Source organism: Neofelis nebulosa, chromosome 2 (assembly GCF_028018385.1).
Source record: "Neofelis nebulosa isolate mNeoNeb1 chromosome 2, mNeoNeb1.pri, whole genome shotgun sequence".
Lineage (NCBI taxonomy): Eukaryota > Metazoa > Chordata > Mammalia > Carnivora > Felidae > Neofelis > Neofelis nebulosa.
Window position 1 is genome coordinate 67,313,033 of NC_080783.1, and position 24,884 is coordinate 67,337,916.

Below are 24,884 nucleotides of genomic sequence, written 5' to 3' on the forward strand. Positions count from 1 at the left end.
ATGTATGTTTCTCCTATATACGTACATATGAATGTATATGTATTTACATGTAATATAATATATTACTGTAAAAATATATTATCTAAAATATATGAATGTTTAGACATAGAAGTTAGAAATGATAAAGAAAGATAAATACAGATACAACTATTTTTACTTTGCTTCTCAACAGATCTTCTTGCTCACCCCATAGGTTATATGCATTAGAATTTGGAGCTCACTGGTCTTGAGGGGAGAATAACATGTAAATAAATAATTTGAATAAAGTGGACAATTATCTGATAGACATTAATACAAGGCACTAGAACACGGAAATACTTCATGGAAGAGTCACTAGATCTAAGCCTTTCTGTATGAAGAGGAGATAGTGATGCAAAGAAAAGGGAGAAGGGGATGCCTTGGCTGGCTCAGCTGGTACAGCTTGGACTCTTGATCTCAGGGTCCTGAGTTGGAGCCCCAGTTAAGCCCTACGTTGGGTATAGAGCTTATTTTTTTTCTTAAGTGGGGGAGAAGAGGGTGGAAAGAAGAGCATTCCAGCCAGAATAAGCATCTACATAAAGGCATAGGGTCACCTCCTGAAACATGGAGGTGACCATGAAAAAGTTCAGGACTGATGAAATGTAGAACCCACGTTGAGCATGGTGAGCAAAGATACTGAGGAAGCAGAAGCCAGGTAACAGACACAAATAGCTTGGATCCTATCAAAGTATGGGAAATCTTTGAAGAGATTTAAGAGGGTGACTGAAGGTCATGGTCAGATATTTGTTTCAGATTGCACCTCTGGGCAGCTGTATTGAGAATGGATGGGAAGAGACACAAACGGAATCAGGGATATTCATCAGTAAACTACCACAGATGAGATAAAGAGCAACACAATTAAAGCGGGGCAATGCAGCTCTCACAAGGGGATGAGAAGTAGCACGTGGAAAAAACTCTGTAGAATTCAATCGTGGTTTTCTGGAAGTGGCTGGTGAGTGAAAAGGAATAATCTTAGTTACTCTGCAGTTTCCTGATGTAGATGACTGGCTATTTTTAACTGAGATGGTGAACACAGCAGCAGGAAAAGATTTGGGGCAAAGAGGAGATACGCAGATTCTTCTTTAAGATTTACATAAAAATCATAAACATTTGGGGTGCCTGGGTGGCTCAGTCAGTTAAGCGACTAACTTCGGCTCAGGTCATGATCTCACGGTTCTTGAGTTCAAGCCCCACATTGGGTTCTGTGCTGACAGCTCAGAGCCTGGAGCCTGCTTCAGATTCTGTGTCTCCCTCTCTCTCTGCCACTCTTCTGCCCACACTCTGTCTCTGTCTTTCTTTCAAAAATAAATAAACATTAAAAAAATTATTAAAAAATTATAAACAAAATTATAGTAATGAATTAAAAAAGAACCAATTATTTACTTTACTTTTGAAAGGAAATTTTTGTATTTCAAACAATATTTATAATATTTACACAAAATATTTGTAAATCGTTTGGTTTAAGTTCTCCCAGTCTTTTATTTACTTTAATGCTCCTTTGTGTATATATAATTATTATCTCTGCTTTTTTATGTCTATTTTTCTCATCTAACATATCCTAACAAATGTCATATTTAATGACATTTCTCTTATAAATGAAATTTTAGTAGCTGTGTAATCTTGTGCATGTACCACAAGTTTTTAAAAAACTCTAATACTGGATGTGTATGTTATTTTCAATATTTCAAATAATTATATAGAATTATATATTTCCATTTGTCTAGAAATCTACTGGTTGTTTAAGATAAGAAAGCATAAGCATATGGAAGTTCCTTCACATATTTTGCTACTAACCTATTTCCATCAATAGTATATGACAGTGAAACAGATATGCAATAAAAAATCTTGCTCATTTGATAGATATAATATTACACCATTTTATTCCCATTTCTTTGGGTACTGTTTTTTTTTTTAACGTTTATTTATTTTTGAGACAGAGAGAGACAGAGCATGAACAGGGGAGGGTCAGAGAGAAGGAGACACAGAATCCGAAGCAGGCTCCAGGCTCTGAGCTGTCAGCACAGAGCCCGACGCGGGGCTCAAACTCACGAACTGTGAGATCATGACCTGAGCCAAAGTCGGACGCTTAATCGACTGAGCCACCCAGGTGCCCCTGAGTACTGTTGAAGATGAACTTTTTAATATGTTTATTAGCTCTTTATATTTCTTTTTTTATATAAGTTGTTTCATTTCTTTTAGCCCATATTTTCACTGGAGTCTTATTGATGATCTTATTAATTTGTGAATGTCCTTCAATAATAAAAGTAATCACCCCTCACTGTCATCTATGAAATAATGTTTTAAGTAGTTGCCTATTTATCTTTTTATGTAGCTTATGGTTTTCTATCCCTTCATATTCCCTATTTGGAATTGTCTTTTTTTATAATAATATGTATTTTGAGGAAATTTGGAGACTACCAAAAAACACCAAGAAGACAATAAATTAAATCTACACTTAACCACCCCAATATAACTAGTTTTATTATATACACATATGCATTTATATAATCATCCTTTGATCCATGCATAAATGGCATCACTGGGAGAGCTGTTTTATAGCCTCCTTTTTCACCTATTAATACATTTCAGATAGTTTGCCAATAATAAAATATGCTATAGAAACACTTTTATTTTAACCACTTCAGAATATTATTTTGAGTGGATATGTAACAATTTAAATCATTCATTTTTTTCCAGACATGCAGAGGTTTCTCATGTTCATTATGTTAAATATTATGTCAGTAAACATCTTTGTATACATAGCTCTGTGTTCCTAATTGACTATTTCAATAAGGTTTTTAAATAGTTAGAATCCCTAGGTCAAAGAGTATATAAAAAGTAAGGTCTTTTAATACATAGTAACAAATTACCTTCTAGAAAAGTTAAACCAATTTACCTATGCATCCCTATAGTATGACATGGTTCATTTCTCCACAACTTCACCAATACTGGATATAATGATGATAACTACACATTTGTGTGCTTCCAATGTGCCAGATTCTATATCTACTTTACTGGCAAAGTGTCTGAACATTAGAAAGTTTAAAGTTTATTTAAATCTTCACAAATAATTGGAGAATGAACTCAAGGTTCAGTCTGATTTAAAAACGATGCTTTCTGTCAGTACGCTAGACTATTTCCCAAAGTTTTATATGTTTCAATGAGCATTATTTATCAAGGATCTTTGATTACTAGTTATGTTGAACATTTTATTTTCAAGTTGAGGGGTCACCAGAAGTTCTTTTGCAAAAAGTTCCCTCAAGATCTTGCCAATCATCCTAAGGAAGTTTATACTTTCTCAGCAATATCTAACAACTCTCTCTATTTTAATAATATTGACCATATGTACTTACATATGCTGTGAATATTTTAAGTGTCTTTCCTTATGTAAGTTGAATTTGGAGCATTTTCTAATATATAGCAATGAATTTTCCAATCAATTTTTTTGTAGATATCAACAATCTGATTGTAAAATTTATAGGGCAAGGCAAAGTGGTTAGAATACCAAAGCAATTTTGAAATAGAAGAGGATGCATACTATCTTATCTGAAGACTTACTATAAAGCTACAATAATCAAGACAATGTGATAATGGGAAAACATAAATACATATATCAGTGAGACGAATAGAGAGGTTAGAAAGAGACCTAAACAAATATGACTGCTTTCTGACAAAAATACAAAAGGCAATTTAATAGGGAAAAGACATTCTTTTTTTTTTAAATGGTGAGGGAACAGTTGAATGTCCATATGCAAACTACTGAACCTCAATTGTTTACATTATACAAAAATTTTCTCAAAATTAAATCATATACCTAAATGTAAAACATGAAATTATAAAATATTTAGAAGAACAGGTCAAAATCCTTGTGACCTTAGGCTAGACAAAGAGTTTATTGACATAACACCAAACCATAATACATAAAAGAAAAAAAATTGATAATTATGACTTCATAAAAGTGGAAAACCCCCCTACTCTGTGAAAAACATTAAAGAATACAAAGAACAAGCCACAGAAGGGGGAAAGTTTGCAAATTTCACATTTCCCAAAAGATTTGTATCCAAAATATTTATAAAGAACTCTCAAAACTCAACAATAGAAAGCAACTCAGTAAAAAATAGAGCAAAACAAAATATACAAAGAGTTTTTAAAACTTAACAAAAAAGAAAAAAAAAAGCAATTAAAAAATGACCAAAGACCTGCACAGACACCTCACTCACCAAAGAAGATACACAGATGACAAATGAGAATATGAAAAGATGTTCCATATCATATGTCATCAGGGAAATACAAATTAAAACAAGATACTATTCACACCCATTAGATAGCCAAAATCCAAAACATTGACAACACCAAATGCTGGAGACAAAGTGGAGCCAGAGGAATTCTCATTCATTGCTGATGGGAATGCAAAATGGTATAGGAACTTCAATGAGTTTGGTGGGTTCCTATAAAAAACTAAACCTACTCTCACCATGACTTAGCAATTGCACTTCTTGGTATTTACCCAAAGAGATGAAAACTTATGGTCCAAGTAAAATTCTGCACATGAATGTTTCTAGAAGCTTTATTCATAATTGCCAAAATTCAGAAGCAACCAAGATGTCCTTAAGTAGGTGAATGAATAAAGTGTGATAAATCTAGACAATGAAATATTCTTTAGTGCTATGAAGAAATGGGTTATCAAGCCACAAAATGACATGGAGAAAACTTGAATGCATATTATTAAGTGAAAGAAGCCAATCTGAGAAGTAAGTCTACATACTATATGATTCCAACTATATGACATTCTTTTTTTTAATGTTTATTTAGTTTTAAGACACACAGAGAGAGTGCAAGTTGGGGAAGGGACAGAGGATTTGAAGCAGGTTCTGTGCTGACAGAAGAGAGCTGGATGTGGGGCTTGAACTCACAAATTGTGAAATCATGACGTTTAACTGACTGAGCCACCCAGGCACCCCAAGACATTCTTTTTTTTAATGTTTATTTATTTATTTTTTGAGAGAGGTTGGCAGAACCCAAGCAGGGGAGAGGCAGAGATGGAGGGAGAGAGAAATCCCAAACAGGCCCTGTAATGATACTGCAGGGTTCGAACCCACAAGTGAGATCATGACCTAAGCCGAAACCAAGAATCAGGTTCTCAACTGAATGGGCCACCCAGGTGCCCCTAACTATAAGACATTCTGAAAAGGGCAAAACTATGGAGACAGTAAAAAAAAAAAAAAAAATTAGTGGTTGCCAGGGGCTGGGAAGGAAGGATAAATAGATAGAACACAAAATATTTTTTAGGATAGTAAAAATATTCTGTATGATACTATAATGATGGAAACATGTCATTATACATTTGTCCAAACCCATAGAATATAAAACACCAAGAATGAAATCTAATGTAAACTATGAACTTTGAGTGATTATAATGTGTTAGTGTAGGTTCATCAGTTATAATAAATGTATCACTCTGGGAGGGGATATAAATAATGGAAGAGGCTATACACATGTCGGGGCAGGGAATATATGTGAAATTTCTTTACTTTCTTCTCAGCTTTGTTGTGAATCTAAAAAGAACTGCTCTAAAAAATAGTCCTTTTGAAAATGTTGGACAAAACATTTCAAAATATTTGAACAAACACTTCACAAATGTATAGGTGTGAATATGCACAAGGAAAGTTGTTCAATATTATTATTCATTATGGGCATGAAAATTAAAAACTGCAATGACAATTAGAATGGCTAAAATAAAATAACAACTGACAATACCAAATGCTGGTGAAAGTGTGGAAAAGTGTGAATGCTCATACATTATAGGTGGGAATGCAAGATGGTAAAAGCCATTCTGGAAAACAGCTTTATAGTGTCTTAGAAAGTTAAACTTATACTTAACACATGATACACAATTTCATTAGGGCATTTACCCATGATAAATGAAAACAGTTTTTCACAAAAATTTCTACTGGGATGCTTATTGCAGCTTTATTCAAAACACCAAGAACTAAACAACCTAAGTGTCCTTCATTGAGTGATTCGATAAACAGACTGTGGTACATACAAACAATGGAATACTACTTAGCAATAATGAGGAGCAAACTATTGACACACATAAGAGCATCAATGAATTACAGATGCATTATGCTCAATGCAAAAGGCCAGATGCGAAAGGCTACATTCTGTATGTTTCTATTGATTTGATATTCTGGAAAAGGCAAAACTACAGTGACACAGAGCAGGTCAGTTGCCAGGGACTGGAGGAGGTAGGGGGGAGCTGACAAGGGGCAGCTCAAGGGAATTTGGGAAGTGATGGAACTGTTCTGTGTCTTGATTGTGGTAAAGGTTACACAGTTCTGTGCAATTGTCAAGCTCGTGAAACTATAACCGAGAAGAGTGAATTTTACTGTTTAGAAATATAAAAATGAATAAATGACTTCTCACTTTTTATTTTTTGCATTATTTATGCAAATGGTCAATATTATTAAAATATAGAGTTGTTAGATATCACTGAGAAAATATAAACTTCATTAGGATGATTGGAAAGCTCTTGTGGGAACTTTTTACAGAAAAAAACTTGTAGTGACCTCTTTCCTGAACCAAAGTCACATAAATTCTTGAAAGCTATTGAATTTATTCAATGTTAAATGATGTTTTAAGCGTTGAAAATATTTAAAGTAATTTAAAATACTTTAAAATAATATTTTATTTTAACTTTTTAATGTTTATTTTTGAGAGAGAACGCAAGCATGTGCGTTCATGTGCATGAACGGAGGAGGGACAAAGAGAGAGGGTGAAAGAGGATCCAAAAGGCTCTGTCTGCACTGAGAGCGGACAGACTGATGTGGGACTCGAACTCCCAAACAGTGAGATCACCACCTGAGCCTAAGTAAGACGCTTAACTGACTGAGCTACCCAGGGACCCCTAAAATAATATTTTAAATCCTTATCTACAATTTACTTTAATATTGTATGTGTAGATCACACCATAGTTTTCCCCATATAGTTAAAACATTGTGCTAGTATCTTCTATTCAGTAAGCCATTGTCTGTCTCTGCTTCATTCCCCCTCTCCTATTTGAAATGCCTTCTCTAGCAGACACTAATTAATTATGTATACTTGGGAGCATTAATAGTCTTTCATTGGGGAACCTCCCAACTGACTTTTCTTTGTTGCATTTTATGATTGCATGTATAAATTGACAGGTTTTAGACTTTCTATTCCATTCCATTGCTCTGATGATTGGTTTTTGTGTGTGTCCTTGTTAGGCATTGATATCCTATATACGTGTGTGTGTAATATGTAATTCTGTTGCTTAATCAAGTAAAGGTTGTAGTCATTGCCATTGTAATTAAAGTCATAAGAGTGGTTTGATCAGGGACAGCAGGGAGGACAGATGAACAATAAGGTGAGCACTGTCATTTGAGCACAAGTAAAATGTCAAGAACTTTTATGGGTGTGTTATTTACCCTCTACATTGTTTATTGTTTTTAATTACCTGATTTCATTCATTTATATTACCTATGGCCACCTATCAGTATTTGAGTTTGTGATTCACTTTGTGATTCACCTTGTGAAGGAACAGAGGAAGGAGAACCTGCCTTTACAAAAGGGTCTACAAGGTGTGAGGCAAACCAAGAGGGAGGGGTGTTACAACAGCCCAGGGAGTGGAAGAAGAAAAATGAAGTTAACAGTGTCAAATACCCCTGGGAGAGCCAGTCAAGATACGGGCTGCCGGGTCATCTGTGCCTTTAGAGAGAGCATGCTCTGTTAAATGGGGTTAGAAATCAGATCGCACTGTGCTGAGGAGTGACTGGATCTTAGAAATTGGAGATAATGAAGGTAGACTGCTGTATGGAGACTTTGAATGGGTTGGGGAGGAGAGAAATTGGATAGTAGGGCTGGTGAAATCTGGTGAAGAGAGATCAGTTTGCTTTTGTTTCCTGATTAACTTTTTTTTGGATAGAAGTTTGAAGAATGTATACAGGTTGAAAGAAAAGAGTGAACAAAAAAGAAAAAATTGAAGATAAAGTACAAAAAGGAAATAACTAATGGCCAAAGCATCAGCGATAGGGAATAAAATCAAACACAGGCTGTGCCTTGAATAGGAAGGATTCTTGATCCTTTAAGAATGGAGGAAAGAAAGAATGTTGATACATGTAGCTGTTTGATGCTGGAGGGAATGGCAAGGATACACAAGTAGTTTCCACACAATGACCTCAATTTTCTTGTTAAAATAGCAGGTGCACCAAGAATGAAGGGGAGAGATTGTATGGCTTGAGTGGGGCGATAAACTTTTGAAATAGTGTCTGACCATGGTCATAGGGAAAGGATTAGTGGATGCTATTAAGGAACTAACTCAGATTAGAAAACCATAAATCTGCAGAGTGGGTCATTTGCTCCTGTAGTACTCATGTGCCTGGGTATAAGGGAGGGTTCACTATACTTTGGGTTCAAGGCTGCAGGTACCATGTAAGAAAGGACAGTCTGTAGAAATATAGAGAGTAAGCTGCTGGTGTCCAAGCTCAATTTCAAGCAAGACTTGGTGAATATGGAAAGATCCAAGTCTGACTGAATTCAAAGAAAAAGAAGTGAAAAGAAAAGGGTTTATTTATAACCTCACTCCTGACTTAATCTTGTTTTTACTTTATTTTTTCCTTTCCCTGATTTTTTTTATTTGTTTTACATTCAATCATTATTTCATAAGACACATTTTAGATACAAAGCCAGGTATAAGCAAATAAAAGGAAACTAAAAACACTCCGATGGTCAGAGGTCTCACTTTAATAAGAGAAGCTGGAATTTAAAGTGTCTCCATTGAGCTTTAATTGAGAACAAGATGTTGAAGATGGTTAGGAGGCTTTGTGGTTGATATGGAGTGGTTATCTATTGAGATTGTGGAGGTTAGGGTTTGATAAGTGGTTCTCATCTTGGGATAATTTTGTACCAAGGGGACACTAGGCAATGTCCAGAGACAGTTCTGGTTTTTCCAAAGTGGGGTGTGTGTGTGTGTGTGTGTGTGTGTGTGTGTGTGTGTGTGTAATACTCCAGATGTCTAGTGCCAGGGATGCTACTGAACATTTTATAATGCATGAAATAGCACCCACGGCAAAGAATTATCTGATCCAACTGTTAGTATTGCGGAGGCTGAGAAACCTGAGATAGTTGAACTACTTGTAAGAATGATGGAAGAATGAAAATGGTAGTAGATATCTGGAGAACCATTGAAAAAAGGTGGAGAAGGAGGACCCACCCAGGGCATGGGCATGCCAGATGATGGGAGATCCAAAGATGTACATTTGTGGGTGGTAGTTTGTGAGAAAATGGAGGAGTCAGTCCATGGGGAACTGGATTTGGGGTACAAATTTGTAAAGGATTCCTGGCTTAAACTCTTGTAAAGCAAATACAGGGAGAATGAAAGCAAGGGATTTTTATAAGAAAGCATATGCTATTTTCCACTTGCTTTTGAAGTCACATTTCAGTTACCCTTAAATAAAAGACTTTATAGCTCTTTCCTTTGAAGTTTCCAGATAAATGCAATGAAGATTAATACTGGTTTGAAGGAATAGATCTCTGACATGGGGACGTTACATGAGAAGTCCTTGTTTTCTCCATCATCTTCCATGGTTCTTGCATTTCTCATGTTTTCTTTTCTTTTGGTTTTCCCAAAACAGACAATACCAGTTACCTCTTCAGGTCAAACTCATAGAGCTGACTGTCTCTTCTGTCTACACCACATGTAAGAGGTACTCTCTGTTTTGGTTTAATTAAAATAGACCTTCTAAACAATTGTGACCTTCACTACATCATTTCTTTAGTACTACACTACTGGACATTTATTTCCTTTACATGATACACCATTTACAATCCCTGCCTTTTGGAATATTGAAGGAGTTGGAATATTTGGTAGGTTCTGAGACCTCCTAATCCATTTTTTATTTGGATGGCTAGATATTCTTTTCACACTGACTTAATAACACTGAAAAAGAATTGATTTAACTTCTTTTTCTGCATATCAAATTGGCTAAACCTTTCAATTCTATACAGGAAAGTCAAACTGAATGGCTTTTAAGATAATATCAATTTATGTGATGCATTCACCTATAGTTCAGATGGATTGCAAACAGGTCATCTGGGCCATACACACTTCCAGATTCCTGTGCTCTGCACTTAATATTTCATAATGTTTCATAGAAAATTCCAACCAGATTACCATCAAATGAAAGTTGATGGCTCACTTGTTGAAGATCACAAATAGACTAATTTATTTTAATTTCCAAACCTCATATATCTTCTAATAAATCAGATGTACAAAGGAAGACATGTGTCTTTTAAAAAATTAGTACTACTTGGGGTGCCTGGGTGCCTCAGTCAGTTAAGTGTCCGATTTCAGCTCTGGTCATGATCTCATGGTCCGTGAGTTCAAGCCCCACTCGGGGCTCTGTGCTGACAGCTTGGAGCCTGGAGCCTGCTTCCGATTCTGTGTCTCCCTCTCTCTCTGCCCCTCCCCTGTTCATGCTCTGGCTCTCTCTGTCTCAAAAATAAATAAACATTAAAAAAATTTTAAAACAAATAAAAATAAATAAAAATATGCTATACATTCAGAAAAAAATTAAAAGATTAAAAATTAGTACTACAGGAATGAGAAGGTATTTAAATAACTCCCCTCCATCTTCAGTCTCAGTACTTAGAGCTCTCCTAAAATGATAAGACTAATGATAGAAGAACAAAGACAATGATATAGAACTTTCTAGCACCATGTGTCATCTATATGTATTATCATAGAGATCTGTAACTACTTTAGGTTCATAATATTTATTCAATTCAAAAAAGGGATTAACTTTCTCCCCTACACAGATGAACAGTTACAGCTTTTAACACTTTAGCAAGTGATTGGACTAATCCACGTTCAAATGCATGCTTCTTGCAAACATTTTGACAACGTTTTATGTACAAGTAGTAAGTATATTATCATTTTAAAAATATATCTTCTCTTTCTGGTGAAATTAAGGAAGACACATACTAGTTATTTTACATATATCAACAACATTTACCTTAACAAATGATGATTTAGAAAACTTACCAGCAGGTGTTATAGTTCATCACATTCGTTTTTAATTGGCACTATTTGGGCAAAGGTAGTATCTATCTCTCTTGTTTATGCAGTACTAAGTCATTAGGCTTATTTAAAAATGCCACCCTTCTAGGGGCGCCTGGGTGGCTCAGTCAGTTGGGCATCTGACTTCGGCACAGGTCACAATCTTGCAGCTTGTGAGTTCGAGCCCCGTGACAGGCTCTATTGCTGGCAGCTCAGAGCCTGGAGCCTGCTTCTGATTCTGTCTCCCTATCTCTCTGCTCCTCCCCTATTCACTCACACTCTCTCTCTCTCTCTCTCTCTCAGAAATTAATAAACATTAAAAAAAATTTTTTAAATGCCACCCCTCTATATTCTACATTCTCTTTCCTGTTTACTTTTTCTCCATAGCACTCGGACCATCTAACATAATATATAATTAACTTTGGTTTTTATTGCTTATATGTTATTACCCTCTAGAATGTAATTTCCACTATGGTGAGAATATTGGTGTGTTTTATTCACTGCTGTTCCTCCCATGCACATCGTAGGCACTTGATAAATAAATACTTGCTGAGGAGCGCCTGGGTAGCTGTTGGTTAAGTGTACAACTCTTGATTTTGGCTCCGGTCATGATCTCATGATTGACAAGATGGAGCCCCGTGTAGGGCTCCGTGGGGACAGCACAGAGCCTGCTTAGGATTTTCTCTCTCTCTGCCCCTCCCCCGCGCATGCACACTCCTGCACTCCCAAAATAAATAAACTTTTTTTTTAAACATTTATTTATTTTTGAGAGACACAGAGAGGCAGAGTATGAGCATGGGAGGGGCAGAGAGAGAGGGAGACACAGAATTCAAAGCAGGCTGCAGGCTCCGAGCTGTCAGCACAGAGCCTGAGGCGGGCCTGAACTCACAAACCGTGAGATCATGACCTGAGCCGAAGTCAGACGCTCAACTGACTGAGCCACCCAGGCGCCCCTCAAAATAAATAAACTTAAAAAAAAATACTTACTTGTTGAATGGTTGTGGTTGTTACATAAATCAATCTAACGGCAAATCTAATGGCACCATTAAGAAACAGATTATCTTCACTGACTTTTCAAAAAACAATTTTACTATTCTTAATTACTTGATTTGCTTTAATTTCTTCACATATCACCTTTTTAAAAGCTTTTCATGAGAAGCACAGTACTGTGCAATTCCATTTCAAGCAGTCTGGACTCCCACACCACTGCAAATTCTTTACTCATCTAGCTACTATTTGCATATGGATCCCTCACAGGTTTATAGCATTCAATCCTTTTCTAACCTACATGCCTTTCTGGGTCATTGGGGAAATGATTTAGCTCTCTGGTGAGCTTAATAAAGAAGTCAAATGTACTGGAATAAATAAAAAACTACCGAGTAGGCAATGCTCACCTTTGTTCTTTTCATAGGTGTTTGCATGACTACTTTCTACAACATTAAATTTGCAGTTGTGGCAAAAAAGTGACTTCTGTCTTAAAATTGCATATTACTTGTGTTGTACTTGAAAAGATACTTTAATAAAAGGTCAGTTGGGTGTGGGTTGTAATAGAGCAACAACACTTCCATTGGTATAAACTCTCGCCATGCTAGACCAATAAAAGCCATAATGTGAAAATATGAATAACCCCCCAAATAATTCTCAGCGCACTTTAGGATTCATTACATGGTCTTTTAAATCTGGCTTGTCTTTTTACGTACCCACTGCTTGCGTTAATAATAAAATTAATTTCTGAGTAACATACTGGTCGGGCACTTCTTGAGAACAGGAACCACATCTTATCTTGAAACAACCAAAGCACTTAGCCCATTGCCTTGCATGTGGTAAGTCCTAAATGAATTTTGAATGAATATATCCTTGGATGGGTGAGGAAAAGATGTAGAAGTTGAAGACAAGACTGACCAAGGAAATCAAAATAAAAGATTATCAATACTTTTTCATTTTAAATTATGAATATTTGATATTGGGTCTTACCAAATAAAGAAGGCAGAAATCATCTACTTTCTCAAGCTATCCCATGAGAATAAACTATTTCAACCTACATTGTAATTCAAACTTCTAAATGAAGATTTTACATTAGTTTATTATTATAATAAGCTGTTTTGTTTTTTTCTTTTCCAGACATAGGACTCTAAACAACATAGAAAAGGTCCTCGACTATCTTTCTGCTCATTCATATGAATTGTCATTTTATTGAGCCCATATTTTCCAACAAAAGGATACTTTGTTTCACTGTACTTTGGGAAAGTCAGGGAGTGGGATTCAAAGAATTGTAGCAGGATTGATGATTAGCTATCTTTCTAAACTATTTGTATATATGCATATATGTTGCAACCAAAGATACAAAATAAATGAAAAGTTTGCAAAGTAGGTGTGCATGCTTTATCAAATCAGAAATAAAATTTTATAAGGATGCGTAGGGGCACCTGGGTGGCTCAGTCAGTTAACCGTCTGACTTCTGCTCAGGTAATGATCTTGCGGTTTCTGAGTTCGAGCCCTGAGTCTGGCTCTGTGCTTACAGCTTGGAGTCTGCAGCCTGCTTCCGATTCTGTGTCTCCCTCTCTCTCTGCCCCTCTCCCACTCACGCTCTCTCTCTGTCTCTCAATAATAAACATTAAAAAAATTTATAAGGATGCCTATATTTTTATGTTAATAGTGCTACCCTTTATAAAAGCGAAGCAAATTTTAATAACCAATGATTTTCTACTGAAACAATATTTTCTTTTAACCATCCCCAATTGAACTAAACAATATATTTCTGGTATAAATGATTTTTTTTAATTCTGAAGAGATCTTGTTAAAATATGTATTTTAAGTAAACATGTGTCCTTATTATCCAATTACACATTAGCAACAACTTGCAACAGTTACACAGTTATATTTCAGATCTGTAAAAGCATGTAAATAATAATGTAGGAACTGCTAACCTTGAGATCTCATGAACTCCAGTATCTTCCTGAAGACTCTATGCTTCTGAAAACATCATTTTAGTCGGTTGATATCTCCATATTTTTTCCTTAAAAAAGAAAACATGTCTCAATACGTCACATAAGGTTATATTTTCAAAGAACAAAGCTAACTACATGGTATAAATATAATGTGACACAGGAAAATCAATAGTAATCGTGGAATATAAACAAGGCATTAAATACAGAACTAAATGATCAGACTGTATATAATTTAGCAGAAAGAATATCCATCCTAGAAGAAGAAATTAGCAAATTTCTAATCAATGAACACATATTACTATGGGAATGAAGTTAAGGAAATTCCATCTTATTAATCAGCATTACACTAGATTTTAATAACTTTCCAGTCTCCAGGAGTTTCATATCTTAAAGACAAACAAAAATCCAGAAAAACCAACCAAAATGTCATAGCTAAATCATTGATAACAATCAGGATAAATATTTATTATGTTTTTTGATTTGCTTAAAGGAAACTATTTAATTATAAAATTATATCAAACATTAATATGTCCTGGTTTTAAGATACCTTACTTAGGCTTTTAAGAAAAATCTTGTTTTTAAAATTACAGTGCCATAAATTAAAATGATTAGTGCAATAATTTTAAAAAGTGATGACATCCTCACAATTATATCCTTGAATTTTCTCAAACTAAAATGTATATAATCACTTTCTCTAAGGAATTAATGAAATTTCCATTCTTTTTTATTTGTCATATACAAATATAAAAGTTTTCCTTAGAGATGAAATAGAGAAATTTGTGAAGTGTGGTTAATGTATTATTTCCACAGTAGCCAGAAGTGAACACAGACCATAACCAATAATAATACGTAGTATAGAAAACCTGTAAATGGGTTACTTGAATGAAGAAATAGCCTGAGTAAAGAACATAGGCTGTTTTGTTCATACAAGCTTAAAACATCAAAATCTTTAAGGAAAAAAAAATGCCTCAGGAACATTGTACATCTGGAAGCCTCTTTCTACCTTTAAACATTATGTATATTTACACAGATATGCATGGATACATGGATTTAGAACAGACTAGAGTATCTGTGGTACTCATAAGTTTTATCAAATTATGGTTAGAATTATAGAGCTAACTAGAGGGGCACCTGGGTGGCTCAGTCAGTTGAGCATCTGACTCTTGATTTCAACTCAGGTCACAATCTCACAGTTCATGAGATGGAGCTCCACATCAGGCTCTTGAGCTGTCAGCAAGGAGGTTGCTTGGGATTCTCTCTCCTGCTCTCTCTGCCCCTCCCCCATTCATTTGCTCACACTCTCTCTCTCACAATAAACATTTACAAAAAAAAAGGAAGAATTATAGAGCACATTAGAGGTTATTGAGTCACTTTGGTTAGCAGAAGAATTTGAGAAATTTTGGAAAGATTGATTCAAAATTCAATTTTAAGTATAATTTTAAGTATCTTAAACTCTGTTGAGAACATTATACCCTCAAATGATGACATACTAAAGACCACTGAAACAATTATTTCTATCACCTGTTGCACTCATTTTGAGGTATATTTCAGAATATAACTTCTTCTGTTTTCTCTGTTAATGATAAATACATATCCTAAGATTGCAGGTCAAGCAAATATACTAACAGATCTCTACCTGCTTATAATCTGTCCAACGAATTAAAGCTTTAAAAATTATTTGCAATTAAAACAAAATACTAAAAATAAATAGATGCTGAGTTGACTATGTCTATAAATGTCATTCATAATCTCAACTCAAATTTTCTGGTTAATGAAGATGAATTCATATTATTTAAATGTCATTTTTAACTATTAAGGTATGATTTAAAATTTTATCCTAAAAATAAAAAGTGTTTGTTGTTATAAAAAAAAGTAAGGAAATTGCTCTCTAGTTCAGTCTCCCTATTTTATACATACAAAAATTGATTGCTATATATTTGATATGCAGCTAAATCTGTAGGAAGAGATTAAGTATTTTGGGGCCACTGAGTGTTAAAATTGAAATTGAAAACATAATTGTCTTTTATAACCAAATAAACAAAATACTTTTCATAGGCATTTAAGTAGTCTATTGAAAAAAACAAAAGTATCTAAATTTACATACCTATAATTACCCTGTAATTTAGACAGAGGCCAAAGGACCCTTGGTAATGGAAAAAAGGAACCCAAACTCTGACCTGTTTGAAAATCAAGTATATAAACATATATTTGATGGACAGAATTGACCCTAACTGAGACCAGTCAAGCCCTGGGAGGAGTCCATCACAAAGCAAGAATAATTCTGGAAGAGAAAGTCATATTCAAAGCAAAGTTCCAAGACTGGGCATCTGAGGATCAGTGCTACTTCTGGGTACAATGTGCAGTAGTTGATGCTGGAAACCATTTCAACCTAGCACCCTATTTCTGGAGATTTGACCTGGGGACGTGGGCTGTGTGAGACTGTGTAAGGAAATGTGTGTGCACTTATGCGAGAGAGAATTTAAAGAGTTGTGCTAAGATCTGTGGATCAATAGCACTCACTCTGAGACCCAGTCAACTTTGTAAAGGAAAAATATCTAAGTAATATATCTCAGGAAGATCTAGGGGCTCTTATTCTTCCTCTGCACATTCTTCCCTCTGGGCACATCAGTGGTGGTCTACGCAAGATTTGTGGGCACTGCCATTTTCCAGGATTCCAGGAATTCTGTGTCTATGAAGTAATCATGACCTGAGTTGGATACTCCTAGCATAGCCTGTTACTATACCAGTACTTGAATGGGATCCCAGTTCTATGGGTGACCTGAGCTATGACAAGTGATACCTGGGACTGATTTGTGGACAAAAAGAACCATCCCAGACACTAAGAAAAATATTCAAGGTGAGTGAAATTTATGGAAGACTAGGAACATGTATACTACTGGAAATGCAACATTATTTGCTGTCATCAATTCTTTGTGGCATTCATCTAAAGAACCCCAGTTTATGATTTTAATTACAATAAAAAATAACAGTGGCATAAATCTACATTATCATTTAGAATTGTGCACCTAACATTTATGGTTCATATCTGGTGTTTTCTAATATCTGAGGTTCAATTAAGAAATGCCCTGAGAAATACAAATCAAAACCACAATGAGATACCACCTCAAACCTGTCAGAATGGCTAAAATTAACAACTCAGGAAGCAAAAGAGATGTTCATGAGGATGTGGAGAAAGGGGAGCCCTTTTTCACTGTTGATGGGAATGTAAACTGTTGCAGCCACTCTGGAAAACAATATGTACGTTCTTCAAAAAATTAAAAATGAAATTACCTTATGACCCAGCAATTGTGTATTAGGAATTTATCCAAAGAATACAAAAATGCTGATTTGAAGGGGCACATGCACCCTAATGTTTATAGCAGCACTATCAACAACAGCCAAATTATGGAAAGAACCTAAATGTCCATCAACTGATGAATGGATTAAGAAGATGTAGTATATATGGGGCAGCTGGAGGGCTCAGTCAGTTGGGCATCTGACTTAGGCTCAAGTCATAATCTCATGGCTGGTGTTTGAGCCCTGTGTCAGGCTCGAGCCCCATGTAGGGCTCTGTGCTGACAGCTCAGAGCCTGAACCCTGCTTCAGATTCTGTGTCTCCCTCTCTCTCTCTGCCCCTACCTTGCTCACGCTCTGTCTCTCTCTCTCTAAAAAATAAATAAACATTTAAAGATATATAAAAAAAGGGCACCTGGGTGGCTCAGTTGGTTGAGCGACTGACTTCGGCTCAGGTCATGATCTCAGTTTGTGAGTTCGAGCCCTGCATCGGGCTCTGTGCTGATAGCTCAGAGCCTGGAGCCTGCTTCAGATTCTGTGTCTCCCCCTCTCTCTGCCCCTCCCCCACTCATGCTCTGTGTGTGTGTGTGTGTGTGTGTGTGTGTGTGTGTGTGTGTGAATAATAAGTAAATGTTAAAAAAAATCTTTTTAAATCAAAAAAATAAAAATATATTAAAAAGGAGACGTCATATGTGTATGTGTGTGTGTGTGTGTGTGTGTGTGTGTGTGTATATAATACTACTCGGTGATAAAAAATAATGAAATCTTACCACTTGCCAACACTGTGGATGGAACTAGAGGGTATTGTGCTAAGCAAAGTCAGTCAGTCAGAGAAAGACAGATATGATATGATTTCCTGCATATGTGCAATTTGAGAAACTCAACAGATGAACATAGGGGAAGGGAAGGAAAAACAAGATAAAAACAGAGAGGGAGGCAAACCATAACAGACTCTTAAATACAGAGAACAAACCAAGGGTTGCTGGAGGGGAGGCGGGTGGAGGATCCATTAAATGGGTGATGGGTATTAAGGAGGGCACTTTTCAGGATGAGCACTGAGTGTCATATGTAAGATGAATCACTGGATTCCACTCTTGAAGCCAAGACTATGCTGTAGGCTACCTAACTTGAATTTAAATTAAGAAGAAAAAAAAAGAAATTCTCTGAAACCCAGTTTTTCACTTTTAGAAATTCTGTATTGCAGAGCTAGAAGGAATGATGAATATCACCTCTCCTTGTTTCAAGTTCCTTGGCTTCCTGGTTGCCTATGGACATTACTGCAAACCACCCTCCAAATCCTAGCGGCCAATTGGAGTGGCAAGGGTCAAGGCACTCTCCCATGTTTGCCAACATTTTCTCTAAAGGGCATCATTGGTAGGTCAGAGGCACAAAGCTCTTGTTGACATGTTTTAGTCAATAGTCATGCTAGATTTCACTGAGGTTCCTGAAGGTCACATCGCAGTGGTAGCCTTGACCAAGCTATAAGATCAGCTTGTGTTATTTTTAATGGATGATTCATTGATTAACTATAAGGAAATATAACTTAAGACACTCTTATCTTGTTCCTGTGCTAAAAAAAAAAAAAAAAAAAAAAACAACCTAGTATCTCTTGCATGCGATGAGCACTGAGTGTCATATGTAAGTGATGAATCACTAAATTCTACTCCTGAAACTAATATTACACTATATGTCACTGACTAAAATTTAAATTAGAACTTGAAATATTAAAAAAAATCTTTTGCAGATGCTGAGTTTTTGAGAATAAAGTTGTTCCTCTCAGAATCACAGAATTTGAGACTCCCAAAGCCAGTCATTTCTGCATGTCTGGAAGCCTGGCTCATTTCAGTTTCAGAATGTCAAAAGGAAATGTCCATTTGTGAACACAGGTAAAGAAATGTGAATTTGCTGTTCACTGTTTCTAAGGTGATAAAAATACTTGTAAGTTCAGTGCAATAGTTTAATTGCATTTTCAACTGCATCTTAAAGTATGGTATTGCATAATTAATACGCCCTCATCCAGTAAAGCATCATTCTCTCTGAAGGACAGCTCCTTGACAGGAACAAAGGACGTAGGGCAAAAGCATCTAGCAGGAAAGACCAATCCACCATGTAAAGTTTGATGCTATTTTTCTAAAAGAAAAAAACACACTGACAATCATATTGATTCTATTTAGACTTATTTCTTAAGTATCAATATCACTCTAATTTTGTACCTTCACACACACTTAAGTGCAGTTATCAAAATATATGCAGTATCTACTCATTTACTAAACAACAAAGAATGAATTTCCATGTTTTCCTAACATGTGTTGAACTGTAATAAAGTAGTATCACATGACCAAAAAAGTTTTCTAAAACGATGATAGCACTTATTCATTCTATTTCAGTAAAGTGGACAAGAGTTACCAAAACAAATTAAATCAGTTCTAATGAGGCTATTTATGTATCAGGTATTCACCATGGGATTCTTCCACTCAATCAGCTGTGCTCAAAGGTTTACAAACAATTGTCTAAAATTGCTCAGATAGATCTCTAACACATGGCAAAAGACATAACTATAATTGTGGGAAATTTGCAAGAATTACAAGAAAATCTAGGTGAAAATTCAGGGAAAAATTTTAAAACCTAAAGAAGTATATAATATTCTAAAAAAAATTTAAATTAATGAGATTGACCCAAAAAGTGGTACAAACTTGATTAGAGTGAGTAAAAGGGATTGAAAGGTGTTTCAGGCTCTAGGATCAGTGGGTCACAGGGAAGCCTTAAAGAACCTTTATAACAAGGTATGGTATATGTACTCACCTCCAAGACTTTTCTCTCTTTCTACAAATCAGCATGAAAAAAAAAAATCACTTGGTTAAATTCAGCTCTCTTCCTACTACGACTCTACCCTCGTAGCTGAACAGATAATCATGACTAGAGAAAATGTAGGATGTTGAATCACTGGCATAACTATTGATATATGACCACAGACTTGAAGTGGTCCTCAGTAACACCTGACATTCTTTATCACATTCCCCTTATTAATTCACCCTTTACCCCTATGACACCACTAACAAAAGCACCTTTGCTTCTTTGTAACTCTCCAACATTTCTTTCCATCTCCTCTCTCTCAGTTTATGGTAACAGCTTCTGAGAAAATTGGAAGAACAGTGATTCAATTTCCTCTTTCTTAAAAAATGTTTTTATTTATTTTTGAGAGAAAGAGCACACACACACAAACGGGGAAGGGGCAGAGAGAGAGGGGAATAGAGGATCCAAAGGCAGGCTCTGAGCTGACAGCAGCAAGCCTGACACAGGGCTTGAACTCAGGAACCGTGAGATTAGGACCTGAGCCAAAGTCAGACGTTCAACTGACAGGCATGCAAGTGCCCCTCAACTTCCTCTCTTATCCATATCTTGTATACCTTTGATATTTGTACCCATATAGTCAGTCTTCGATGCTGTCATAATGGAGAAACTTCTTTCTCCCACCTAAGATAAATCCCTTCTCTTAGATTCCATTTCCTCTCACTCAGTTTTAGGTCTTTGCTACTTCAATTATTTCCTCTTGCTCCTGCACCACTATTCCTCCTCACCCCCCATTTTACTGAGTTATCCCCATCTGTCTGCAAATATGTTGCAATGTCTCCAAACTTAAAAATCCCTTTTATTCAACATAGTACTGGAAGTCCTAGCCACAGCAATCAGAAAACAAAAAGAAATAAGAAGGCATCCAAATTGGCAAGGAAGAAGTAAAACTTTCACTATTTGCAAATGACATGATACTGTATATAGGAAACCCAAAAGACTCTACCAAAAAACTACTAGAACTGATAAATGAATTAAATAAAGTTGTAGGATAAAAAAACAATGTACAGAAATCTGTTCCATTTCTATCTACTAATAATGAAGCAGCAGGAAGAGAAATAAGGAAACAATCTCAGGGTGCCTGGGTGGCTCAGTTGATTAAGCGTCCCACTTTGGGTCAGGTCATGATCTTGTGGGTAATGGGTTTGAGCCCCGCATCAAGCTCTGTGCTGACAGCTCAGAGCCCGGAGCCTGCTTCAGGATTCTGTGTCTCCCTAATTCTCTGCTGCTCCCCCTCTCACGTTCTCTCTCTCTCTCTGCCTCTAAAAAAAAAATAAATGTTAAAAAAAATCTCATTTACAGTTGCATCAAAAATAAAATACCTAGGAATAAACATAACCAAAGAAAAGAAAGGCCCATACTCTGAAAACTATAAAACACTGATGAAAAGGGGCTCCTGGGTGGCTCAGTCACTTAAGCCTCTGACTTTGGCTTAGGTCATGATCTCACAGTTTATGAATTCGAGCCCCACATTGGGCTCTGTGCTGAACAGCTCAGAGTTCAGAGCCTGGAGCCTGCTTCAGATTCTGTGTCTCCCTCTCTCTCTCTACCCTTCCCCCACTTGCTCGCACTCTGTCTGTCTCTCTCTCTCTCTCTCTCTCTCTCTCTCAAAAACAAATAAACATTAAAAAAAAGTAATAATAAAACACTGATGAAAGAAATTGAAGACAACACAAAGAAATGGAAAGACATTCCATGCTCATGGGTTGGGAGAACAAATATTGTTAAAATGTCTATACTACCCTAAGCAATCTACAGATATAATGCAATCCCTATCAAAATACCAACAGCAGTTTTCACAGAACTAGAACAAAAAATCCTAAAATTTATATGGAAACACAAAAGACCCAAAATAGCCAAAGCAATCTTGGAAAAGAAAACAAAATTGGAGACATCACAATTCCAGACTTCAAGTTATATTACAAAGCTGTAGTAATCAAAACAGTATGGTACTGGCACAAAAAACAGACACATAGATCAAAGAAACAGAATACAAAACCCAGAAATAAACTCACAATTATATGGTCATTTAATCTTCAACAAAGGAGGAGAGAATATACAATGGAAAAAAGACAGACTCTTCAACAAATGGTGCTGGGAAAACTGGACAGCTACATGCAAAAGAAGGAAACTGGGCCACTTTTTTAAACTATACACACAAATAAGCTCAAAGTGTATTAAAGACATAAATGTGAGACCTAAAACCATAAAAATCCTAGAATAGAGCACAGGCAGTACTTTCTCTGACATCAGCCATAGCACCATTTTTCTAGATACAAGGCAAGGGAAATAAAAGCAAAAATAAACTATTGGGAGTACATCAAAATAAAATGCTCTGCACATCAAAGGAAGCAATCAAGAAAACTAAAAAGCAACCTACCAAATGGGAGAAGATACTTGCAAATGACATATTCAAAAAAGGGTTAATACCCAAAGTATATAAAAAATGGATACAACTCAATACCCGCCCTCCCCCAAAACAATCCACTTAAAAATGAGAAGACATGAACAGACATTTCTTCAAAGAAGACATACAGATGGCCAACAGACACAGGGAAAGATGCTCAATATCATTCATCATCAGGGAAATGCAAATGAAAACCACAATTAGATATCATCTCATGCCTATCAGAATGGCTAAAGTCAAAAACACAAGAAACAACATGTGTTGGTGAGGATGTGGAGAAAAAGAAACCCTCATGAAGTGGTAGGAATGAAAAGTGGTATAGCCACTGTGAAAAATAATATGGAGTTTCCTCAAAAAGTTAAAAAGAGAACTACCCTACAATCCAGTAATCTCACTGCAGGGTATTTACCTCTCAAAATACAAAAACAGTAATTTGAAAGGATACATGCACCCTTGTGTTTATAACAGCATTACTTACAATAGCCAAATTAATGAAGCAGCCCAAGTGTCCATCAATAGATGAATGGATAAAGAAGATGTGGTATATATACACAACAGAATGTTATTCAACCATAGGAAGGAATGAAATCTTGCCATATGCAGCAACATGGATGGAGTTAGAGAGTATTATGCCAAGTGAAGTAAGTCAGTCAGAAAAAGACAAATACCATATGTCTCACTCATATGTGGAATTTATGAAACAAAACAAATGAGCAAAAGAAAAAAGAGAGAGAGAAACCAAGAAATAGACTCTCTCTCTCGTTTTTTTTTTTTTTTCTTAAGTAGGCTTCACACCCAGCACAGAGCTCAAAGCAGGCTTTGAACTCATGACCCTGAGATCAAGGCCATAGCTGAGATCAAGAGTTGGACACACAACTGACTAAGCCACCCTGGCACCCCAATAGACTCTTAATTGTATAGAACAGATGGTTACCAGAGAAGTGGTTGGGGAGATGGGTGAAATAGGTGATGATGATTAAAGAGTACATTTATTATGATAAGTACTGAATAATGTATAGCATTGTTGAATCACTATATTGTACATCTGAAACTGATATAGCAGTGTATGTTAACTATACTGGAATTAAAATTTAAAATTTAATTAAAAAATCCCTTTACATCAGTTCTTTATCTCATCACCTTATTTTTCAACTCCATTTCTAAACTTAAAAAACTTGTTGTTGTTTTTTTTAATTTTAGAGAAAGAGAGGGAGAGCAAGAGCAGGGGAGAGGGGGAGAGAGAGAGAGAGAGAGAGCAAGAGAGAATCTCAAGCAAGCTCCATGCTTAGTGTGGAGCTGGACACGGGGCTCAATCCCACAACCATGGGATCATAACCTGAACTGAAATCAAGAGTTGGACACTCATGCATCTCTCTCTGCCCCTCCTTTGCTCATGCTCTGTCTCTCTCTTTCTCTCAAAAATAAATAAGCATTAAAAAACTTTTTAATTAAAAAAAAAAAGATTTGGATACTCAAACAACTGAGCAACCCAGGCAGCCCTCTCAACTCCATTTTTTAATTAATTAATTATTTATTTATTTATAATTTTTTTAAAGTTCATTTATTTTGAGGAAGTGTGTGCGCACACATGCACAAGCAGGAGAGGGACAGAGAGAGGAAGAGATAGACTCCTAAGCAGGCTCCATGATCCATGCAGAGCCTGACACAGGGCTTGAACTCAGAGCCAAGAGATCATGACCTGGGCTGAGATCAAGAGTCGGCTGCTTAACTGACTGAGCCACACAGGCGCCCCTCAACTCCATTTCATAGCACCTTCTCCAGAGAGGGTATTCTGCATCCCTCAGATGCTATTCTATATTGAACTCCTCCAAATTAGGCTTCATTTTTATAACTCCACTGAAATAGTACTTATCAAGGTGAGCAGTGAACTTGGATATTGCCAAACAAAATGGTAAATTTTCTCTCAAGAGAGTTTGACTTAAATAATCACTTTCCCTTTTTTTTTACTTGGCTTCTAGGATACCATACACGAAGTAGGCTTGTCTTCTACCTCATTTGCTGTCCGTTCTTCTTTTTTTAAATGTTTTTCTATTTTTGAGACAGAGAGGTAGAGAGAGGATCCAAAACAGGCTCTGTGCTGATATCAGACAATCCAATATGGGGCTCGAACCCACAAATTGCAAGATCATGACCTGAGCCAAAGTTAGATGCTTAACCAACTGAGCCACCCAGGTACCCCAACTTGGTGCCCTTTCTTAACCTCCTTGCTTAATTTCTTCCATTCTTTCTGAGGTCTAAATCCTTTAGTAGACTAAGGTCTGAGACT

General features: G+C 36.1%; 1 protein-coding gene across 1 annotated transcript in view; it reads right to left on the reverse strand.

Moving 5' to 3' along the window:
• The window catches only part of CSRNP3 (cysteine and serine rich nuclear protein 3), a 212,609-nt gene that overhangs the window by 151,968 nt on the left and 35,757 nt on the right, over positions 1-24,884 (reverse strand). The window contains exon 3 of the mRNA XM_058715076.1: positions 14,026-14,114. Coding sequence (XP_058571059.1) covers positions 14,026-14,038 — 13 coding nt within the window. The 5' untranslated portion in view covers positions 14,039-14,114. The remainder of the gene's footprint in view (positions 1-14,025; positions 14,115-24,884) is intronic.